Here is a 9,961-nt window from a genome sequence, read left to right on the forward strand (position 1 = left end):
ACTGTGTAATGGCTCCTCAGACATTACACAGCGGACTGCTCAGAGGAGAGACTGGCACCATGCATATTTCATGAAGGTATTCCAGTTTGGGGATAATTCTCCAGCAGTTAGAGCGAGGCTAGTGACAAGCCACCAAGACTTATGCTCGGTGTCAAAAGGGATCGCCTTAGTTTTAAAAATTTATCAGTGTAGTGACTTATTAATTGCCTGCCTGTAGCAGCTTTACTGACTCGTATAAATGACACAACATGAAGAGGATTATCTATCCTGTGAAATCCATTATTAAGGGTCTGTACTCCACAGCGATGGGCGGCTTTGTAATTGCACATAAAGAAGTCGACCAGAGAGCGGACGGAACAAAACCAAGGAGCCACAGTAATTTATTAAACTGTATAAAACAAAAACAAAATGGAACGCTACAGTATATGTTATTGTCTTAAAACACACTCACCATCTTTGTTCTTTGAAACTAATTCCACACATTTGCTCATCTCTCACACTCAAAGGTGCTTCATGCATGTATTGTCTGCTTTACAACACCACTAGTCCATAAATAAGTCATGTAAGTCATTGGCAGCGTTTTTTTTGCTACATTCTAACGGCGCTTTATTCTGAAATTCAAATACCTGCTTCCGCTTATAAAAGAGCAGCTTCTTTGCCTTCCTCCACCATATAGACACACGCATACAGTATACAGTATATAGGTCCTTAATTATTGGAACTTATTATTATTATTGGAATAATAATAATTAACTTATAATTATTATTGGAAGTTAGTAAACATTAAAACTGACGGGACAGAAATGTATGTCTATATGCATGCATGTTTTTTTATTGATTAAATGTGACGCCAAAGGAATGAATCGATGCATTTGTCCATTGCACGTTAAATCAATATTAGAGCAGATGAAAAACATGGATTTTATTGTCTGATGCTTGTTTTTGTTGTCCGGTGCAACAAAGCCACAAACCAAAAAAACAGCAACATTCTGTCCTGAATTTGTTTCATCTGTGTCATAAAATGGTTTAAAATGACCACCACAGTTTCCTAGAGGCACTGTTAGCACCAAAGACTAGTACTTTGCAATATTGTAAGAAAATGGAACTTAATCTGATAAACCGATTATTCATTAGAGATAAGTTTTAATATAATTATCATAATGAAAACGTTGTGTGCTTCACAAAGATCATATATCGTATTGGATTAAATGTCTAGAACTGCTGCTCTTGTATCTATCACTAGAGCATTAAACTCTCATATGATGATGTTTATTCTAACTGGTTAGTACAATTGTGAGTGCTCCCCCCTGCTTACAGCATTTCAAATGCTTCTACGCTCAGACTGGAAGCTCTGATTTTGAAAGACAATGATATGGCACCTCACTCTTGATGTTGTGGAACTGTCCTGTTTAGCCAGTGGACGTTAGTGGATCATCCATCACTTTTTATTGTTTTTGAAAGGCCTTAAAATACGAATAGATTGATACCGCTCTCACATCGGTCCTCTCCATATGAAGAGACTTAGCTTAGCGCTAAGAAATAAGTCACCAAATGATAACAATGTGTAGTTTTTACACTTTGGTTATTGCCCGTGTATAGTACCCAAAATATTCCTGTAACACATATACTTAAATGTGCACAAATGGTTAAACTAAAATTATGCTGGATATAAGAAGGCAGCCATGAAATGAACGATGTCGAGTTTGCACTGAGTAACACTGGGCTCTAGTCCTTGGTACATCTGCTGTAGTAGCTAAATATGGTGTTGTCGATCCACCTGCGGAACTTGGACACTGCGGTGTAGACTCCAGGAAACTGAGCATCGGCGCAGCCTCTTCCCCAGGACACCACCCCATAGACACGGCCGTCGCATACAAGCGGACCCCCGGAGTCCCCCTGAAACCACAAGCACAATGGAAGCAAAATCATTCATCCGTTTCATCCGTAAGCAACAGACTTAAACAGACGTAGTGAGATTCCTTGTCAACAAATCCCATGAAAAGACAACTGAAATGGTCCCACTGAGCCCCCATACACTCGGTGTATGCGCGCATAGCCGTGGCCTGAAACAAACAAGCCATCTGTCCCAAAGACATCTATTTACTGCTACAGTGGGTGGCAGACTTCTGTGTTTCCAAACCCTATCTCTCAGAATTGAATGCTGCTCTGAAGCCGATCAGTTGTTTTGTTTTGAATGATTAAAGCCCCACATTTATGAACTGAATAAACATTATACTTCAGAATATTTTTGCAGAAGAAATGTTTTGCCTCCAGTCATTTCAACACACCGTGTTCAGTATCAATGTATTTGCAAATGATATCATTATAATTTCAATAAACATAATTTCCAGGAGACAAGGTGGTAATTTACATAAATACTGTGCAATAAATACTCACTACAGCAAAATATCTGCATCAATCTACTGGTAAAAACTAGCTACTTGATAGTTTTTATTCGACATTTATTCATTTCTCTGTATTCTTAAAATGTCATTCGTTTATGGGTTACGGGTTACACTTTTACATTACACAGTTTTTGACACAGTGCTCTTTACACTTACTCAGGGGAAGAATACAACTGAAATTCTGACACACAATGTTGACTTTGGTCATTTCATGTGATTTCTCGAGATCGACAAAGATCTTAGCCTTACTAGGTTTCTGAAAAAAATGAGTAACACGTCAAACACAGACACATCAAACACACGTTGCAATGAATTCAGAGAAAGGAGAACGACTTACAGGTGTCACTTTTATTCCAAGCGCCACCGGGAAAACACAGAGCGCGTATTTAAAGCTCGCAACAGACTTAAAGACTGAGGTACTCTCACCTGACAGGCATCCTTCCCGCCGGTGCTGTAACCGGCGCAGAGCATGTTCTCCGTGATGCTGCCGTTGAACGACTCGGTGTCGTTGCATTTTTCTGTGGAGATGATGGGGAGCTTGACGGTGCGGAGCGTGGAGGGGATCTGGCCTCCGTTGGGGCTGGTGTAACCCCAGCCTGACACTCGGCACTCTTTGCCCTCGGCCACGGTGGTGTCTTGCCGGGGCAGCAGAGCAACGGACACGTAGCTGCTCAGATAGATCGGGGCCCTCAGCTGGAGAGGCGGTGGACAGTCATTAAACCCGCAAACTGAGGACGGCTGAACCGACTCAGACAGATGAAGTGGAAATGTTGCGTTGCGTACCTTAATGAGCATAATGTCACAGTTGTTCGTGGTGCTGTTGTACGTAGGGTGGGGCACCAAAAGGTGTGGCAGGATTTCTTGTTCCGTCCCCTCGTAAATGGTCAAAGAGTAGTCTCCTGCTACTATCAGCATTTTGTTTACCCTGCAAATAGAAACAGAAGTGTGTTAGATGCCAGATGCGCATGGCTTTTTGTTAGTATTAAAAGAACAGACAATACATGAGAGGCAAACTCCTCTAATCTGTCCAAAGATACAGCCAGCAGCTCTTTAGCTCAGCTCTCGGCAAGAAAGCTGTATTTCCAAAAATGATCAATTGTTTTCTTTGACAGTGTGACACCTATGGCCAAATGAGTAAATCTGTGTGCGCACGTTTTGTCAGATTTATAAAGCCGCACATAGGCTACGCCTTATTCAGGCCCATAAATCTCAGTGGTTGTGGGAGTGCGTGCATGCGCCTGAGCCACATTTCCACTCACACAGTCTGTGCGGTAAATAAATAAGATTCAGGCTCGTGTTGTGGAAGTCCCACATGCGACAGTAGCATTAAACTTAGCAGTGAGCTGGATTCGATCTGTGTCTACTGTGATTTTTCTCTGTCCTTATTTGGCTCCTTTGGATGAATTGCGCTGTGCTGTCCAAATAAAGTGATTCATTCAGTCGATAATTTGTTTCAGCTTTTTTCTGTGACGACGTTATAAAATGCAATAGGCCTAAGAATGGCCTAAGAATACGTGATTTGTATGGCCATCGCTGCCGTTTTCATAAAAGATATTTTGGCGTATCGCAGCATGAAAAGGACGGGTATGAAGATTAAAATGCATCATGGCTGACTTCCAGTCTTCAGTTTCAGAGTTCAGGTACTTTTTACGCTGGCTGCTCCTGAATAGAACGGAGCCATTGTTAATGTTATTAATAACACTTGTGCTTCTCCTGCTATGACAGGTCCAAGTATAATAGTTTGAATGGGCCGATTAAGATTTACTTTCACAGGCAGACTAGACAGTTAAATAACAGGAAAGGTGCAGGCGTAAGTAATAGCGTCAATAATGGCTGTGCTCCATTTGCGTGTTCCGCTGGCAGGCACAGTCCAGCTTCCTGTAACGGGAACACTTCACTGGACTCTGGCCTTTATTAGGGTTATTAATTACACGGCTGCCTTTCCTGCTGATGTGAAACTTGGTATGTTATATAAAATCAAGCTGTACACACGTCATTGCTGTTTACCAAATTACAGCAATATTGTGTTTCTCTTTGTGCGTTACATAAATATCCATCATTGGCTAGGGCTGCCCAGGATTCATATATTCAGTAAGAACTAGACTGCCACTAGACTGGTCCATGGTGACTTTAATCTAACCAGCTGTGCAGTAGGGATTCAATTTGCTGTCATATATAGGTGCAAAGACAAAAGCATTTCTTCCCTTAAAGACCAACAACAACAACATTACTCTTTCATCTAAATAAGTTGATTTGTTTTAAATACTGTAAATCTCTCTCTCTCTCTCTCTCTCTCTCTCTCTCTCTCTATGTATATATATATATATATATATATATATATATATATATATATATATATAAATGTATATGTATGTATATATATATATATATATATATGTATGTATATATATATGTGTTTGTTTGTTCAAAAGATCATGTACTTTACCTTCTGTCCATTAACAGCATATATAAATACATAAACAGTAAAGGCCTTTGAGAACAGAAGCAGTTCAGTTGTAAACATGTGGGACCTTGACAGTCTGGCCGTATGCCATGACTAAAAAAATGAACAGTATAATGTAACCGTTTATTAATACGCAGCAGTAACCATAGAATGTGGATGAAGCTCGCGAACAATATCCTAAATCATTGCTCCTTTAACCAGACAAATTGTTTGTAATGCGTGTAAGTGTTTATGCTTGTGTCAGATTGCAGGGCCATGCACAGCTCCATTGTTACTGGTGTTTGTGTATCATTTTCTCTCCTGACAATTCACAGAATGAACTATCTGATATGGCTTGACATTATTGTATCTTTGAATGAAACCCTGTACCCGCATGTTAACACGTAGAGTCACGTCAGGACGAGGTCGTCCCATGTCAATTGATCCTCATAGAGCTTCTCAAAGAAAAAAAAAAGAAAAAAAGCTGCAGTGGTATGGAAACATGTTGAGTGTATTGGCCTGAGATTTATTTTATCACTTCATCATCTTTGTGTTTATGTTTGAGGTTATGGAACTTTTGCACACAGTGGAGGTACATGGAAAGACTTACCCAATGTTGCAGTGTGCTGCTGTGATTACCCAGTACTTATTTATCAAGAAGCCCCCACAGATGTGCTGGCGGTCCATTGTCTGTATCGACACAATGTACTTGATTGAATGCGGAACTGGAGCATATCCTCCCACTATGCGTCCCTGAGCGTGGTCTTCGCCTGCAATACGCGCGGAAGATTAGCTCGGACTAGATTTGGAGAGCGTGTCACAGGTAAAGTTTCTGTGCAAACAACAGAGGTAACACAGTTTTATTGCTGCAGCTGCAGCATCAGCTCGAACAATGGGAGTCATAAAGAAAACAAGAGGATTTCACAGCCCAGATACATCTGGCTCAGCAGATCGATGAAAAACAATCTCTGAGGTGCATTGATTCACAGCGAGTCAGCCCGCCATTATACAGTATATCTGGTGTTAACAGAGTTTGGAGGTGACACACTGACTCAATTTGGATTCTTCCTCTGGCTAGTTGTTTGACTCCCAAGCAGTAATGGTGTAAAGGAATTAATGAAAGGTATTCATTTATCCATTAAACTGCAACGCTGGATTAAAGGTTTAACCATAAAACCGTCCCAGGGTAAAGGTTACACCTAAGATTGAGTAAATGCATCATTAAATCCTTCTTTACACATTAATAGTACCAACAATTCAGTTATATAATGTATATGCGCTGTCTGAGTAACGAGCATTATTACTCATATATTTGACAAGTGCAGGCCATTAACCTCTCATCTCATCTCATCGTCTGCTACTGCTTATCCTCACTAGGGAGCCCGGACAGGTCGCCAGTCCATCACAGGGCGCCATTCGCTTCTATTGGAGTATTTTATTAATGTGGGAAATGTTTTAGCGCAAAAATACAATAAAAAGGCAGTTGTGGAGGAACATTATCTTTCATTTATGGCTTCACATGAATCTTGTGATGAGTATTCATTCCTCTTTTAGAAGCAGAGTTGTATTTCTCGCTCATATTCGCCTACGTCAAATGTGGGTGGAGGTGGGAAAGGAATACGAAACGGTCAAGCAACAACAACGCTGTTAAGTGTGTTTCAGCGTGGCGGCTTCATCAAGATTACAAAGAAAGACAACAATCATAATCATCCACGTTTACTGTACATACAGCCTGTTGCACTATTCAACTTAGGGTTTGCACCAGATAGTTTATGTATATTGTCATGTGCTATGTCATGTTTTCCTTTTTAGTCTACTTTGTATATACAGGTTATGTTTTGTATATTTTTTATTCTTCTACTCATAATGGTAATATCTAGCTCTTTAGAGGCTGGACAGTACAGGACAGCTGTTGTCGAGTTTTTTTTTGCGAATAACAGCAGCATCTAATGTGACCGAATCAAGACTAAGATTGGACCCAAACAGTGAAGTTCCCAGTGGACAGTGGGACGTCTTTAAAAGTGTTCCCTTGATACATGTAGGACTTGGACCTGAGCTGTCTATCTATCTATCTATCTATCTATCTATCTATCTATCTATCTATCTATCTATCTATCTATCTATCTATCTATCTATCTATCTATCTAGTTTTTCACTATTTAATTATTAGGAGTTTAATGAGACGACTGCAGACGGCCGCAACACCAAGACCACAATCACTTTTTAGTACAAACACTTCCAGGTGTGCACACAAATTAAAATGTCACATAACATCATACTGTTTACATATTGACAAAATCTTTATATCCTCCTATGTTAATAATGTTGTTTGCTAATGTTAGCTCATTTAGGCTAACGGGTATTGCGTTAACTTCTCAGTCAAATATAAAATCTTACATTGTGCCCGTTTATAAAGATATGTACAGTATGTATAAATGATATTGAAATAGATTAATAACAGCTGTGAGAACCCTGTGACTCCTCTAGGACGAAAAAAATGTGAATCTTGGCATTAAATTTGTGTCAGTTGTGCCAGGGATTTTTTAAACATATTGGTGCCAATTTTCTCATATCGTCACATTCTACAAAGTTTAAAAACTTTTATTTTATTTTATTTTATTTATTTATTTTTTATAAAAGTTGGTGAAAGATTTGGACGTTATGTTACAGTGAGACAGCTCTGACAGTAAAGCAATGAATAATGAGTTTCATGAATTTTACCAATGAATAATTGGGAAAGTAAATTACAATTATTGATCACGGTTTTTCAAGTTATCCAGCAGTGTACATGACTCAACAAATATGTATTACATTCACATTTGACAGCTTTTGGCAAGAATTCAGCGTCGACACCTCCAGATCGGGCTTTGACACAAACACTGGGAAATTTGCAGAAAAGCTGAATAAATAAAACACAAGCTTTCAGATTATTTAAAAAACTTTTGGGGGAACTTGTATTGACCCCAGTATTTCTAAAAATCCGTCTCAAGTGCACAGAAGTTGGGAATGTGATGAACTTGAAGGATCAAATTGTAGATGACAGTGACTAAGGCCAATTCCAGGCACGGAAATCTCGTCAGGGATGAAACTATAGCTCGTTAGCGCTGTAGATATTGATCCCAAGCTCTAATTAGCAGCAATGGTGCGTGTCAGGAGTAAAATGGTAACTGTATACAGCACATAGAATGTGGTTCGGCTATGTGAGATTGACACACACGCAGGGGCATTAGCTGCTTTGTGAAAGACATTTGCTAATGGTGTTTAGCCGCCGTTAATTAAACATAATTGGACTTCTTTCGCGTGTGTGGAAATATTTTCTGCTCTCAAATCGAGGACAAAAGTGAAAGTTTGTAAGTTTCGAACGTCGTCGCCTGTGAGACGAAGCCGCTTAGAGCCTAGACTCGTTGGAGATGTTTATCAGGGTCTCCTTTTCTAGTTTATCTTTGTGACATAATTTCCAGGGACAGAAAACGGGCGTTGGCCACAATCGCTCATTGTCATGTTTGTTAGCCTTCATCTATTGTTGCTGAGGTTTCAAGTTCCTTTAAACTGACCTTTACTTTACAAAGGCTTCACATGTCAGGGAAAAAAAGCCTTTGTTATACTGAATAACAATGTGCACGCTACAAGGATATTTACCAACTCAGTGATGATATTAAACCTTTGAAGGATTTTTAATATAGTTCGTGCACATACCCTCAAGGAAAAAAAAATGTCAGAATGTTTTCATGAAGTTTCAAGCCAAATCCATTATTACTCTGCTTGCATTTTGCACGATTTAAAGTGGTAAGATCTACACTCATCTCCAGAGGAAAGTAACTCTGAGTCACACAGAACTACCAGCAAAAAAGGATATTTTTTTAAAATTAAATAAAAGAAATACTAATGATATATTCGCCCAATAAAACAGAAACTCAAGTATGAATCCAAAGCTGTGAGCATGTTTTTTTGGGGGGTAGATGTTACATTATTAGAACATCCCAAACTTTCTGAAGGATTGACTTGTCTTAAAGAACTTTCTGTATACTTTAATAAACTCAACATTCAAGATAAAGAAGCTTACTTACAGTTTACAGCCAGGACTTCCAAAAGTATACAAAACAATAAAGATGGCAGGTCCATAGTGAGACAAAGGGAAGAGCAGTCTGCCCTCACCGAGAGACTTAACCTGTGTGCTATCTAATCTTAAGGGGAAGGCATCTTACCTGCACTCTCGGGTTTCTTATAGTTTCTGTTTCCGTTTCCATGGCCACGTCCTTGTCTTAGACCAATATATAATTGAAGTTTCCACAGCACAGCCCTTGTCTCATCCTCTTCTATGACCTACTCCAACTGCACTTCTCTATTGTAATCACCCAGTTTATTGTTTGGCCTTTTCTGTCTTATAAAAGCTGAAGGAAGCTCACTGCGTTGCCATGTAGCCTGTATGTCGGGACCTGCCGTTGAGTTTTATCATGTAATATTTAACGGCTGCTCTGATGCTGTAGCCCTGCCCGGTGTCATATATGTGTCCATGTGTGATTGAAGCTCCAAAAATAGATCTAATTATCTGTGTTCACTTCAATAAATGAAAGAAGATACAGTGTGTGACTCTGCAGTTTGCCGTCCCTGTACAGTCTCCCTTCAATGAGAGTCTCTCCCATCTCTCTGAACGTTTTGACTGAGGTTAAGCAGCAAAATGCTTCATGTCAGACCAGGTCAAGACAGCACAGTTGCGCCACACCCTTTTCCAGGGCCAGGTGTCATTAAAAATGGAGCACAGCTCAGGTCGGTCTCATCATCCCTCTGGACTTCCTGACCTCAGCTGGCTATAATAGCCCTCTCTGTTGCCCTGGCTGCTGCTGCTGCTGCTGCTGATTGCCAGCGGCCGCGCTCTCCTCATCCCCTGGGTGCTGACCACTGGATTTTTTTGGTGTGACCCACTCCTCAGTCCAAGCGCTGTCATCACTGCACATGGCTATTGCTCCGTGTTGTCACATTCATCAGTCTCTGGCCCAGGATTGAAATGTCACAAACCGAAACACCGTAATCCGCAACTCTCTTTGTTCAATACGCCGACTTACGTAATTATGATTCCCAGCTGAACGTCGTATTGTCACAAGATGGTCAGCGT

General features: G+C 40.1%; 1 protein-coding gene across 1 annotated transcript; it reads right to left on the reverse strand.

Moving 5' to 3' along the window:
• Positions 1-777: 777 nt before the first annotated feature.
• zmp:0000001088 (trypsin) lies at positions 778-9,193 on the reverse strand. Its single transcript, XM_047602594.1, has 5 exons — positions 8,916-9,193; positions 5,459-5,618; positions 3,189-3,330; positions 2,832-3,098; positions 778-1,896 (listed from the first exon to the last, which is right to left on the reverse strand). The coding sequence occupies exons 1-5, from the start codon at positions 8,968-8,970 to the stop codon at positions 1,726-1,728; spliced, it is 795 nt and encodes a 264-aa protein (XP_047458550.1). The 5' UTR covers positions 8,971-9,193; the 3' UTR covers positions 778-1,725.
• Positions 9,194-9,961: the final 768 nt, after the last annotated feature.

This window comes from Mugil cephalus, chromosome 1, assembly GCF_022458985.1.
Source record: "Mugil cephalus isolate CIBA_MC_2020 chromosome 1, CIBA_Mcephalus_1.1, whole genome shotgun sequence".
In the NCBI taxonomy this organism is placed as follows: Eukaryota; Metazoa; Chordata; class Actinopteri; order Mugiliformes; family Mugilidae; genus Mugil; species Mugil cephalus.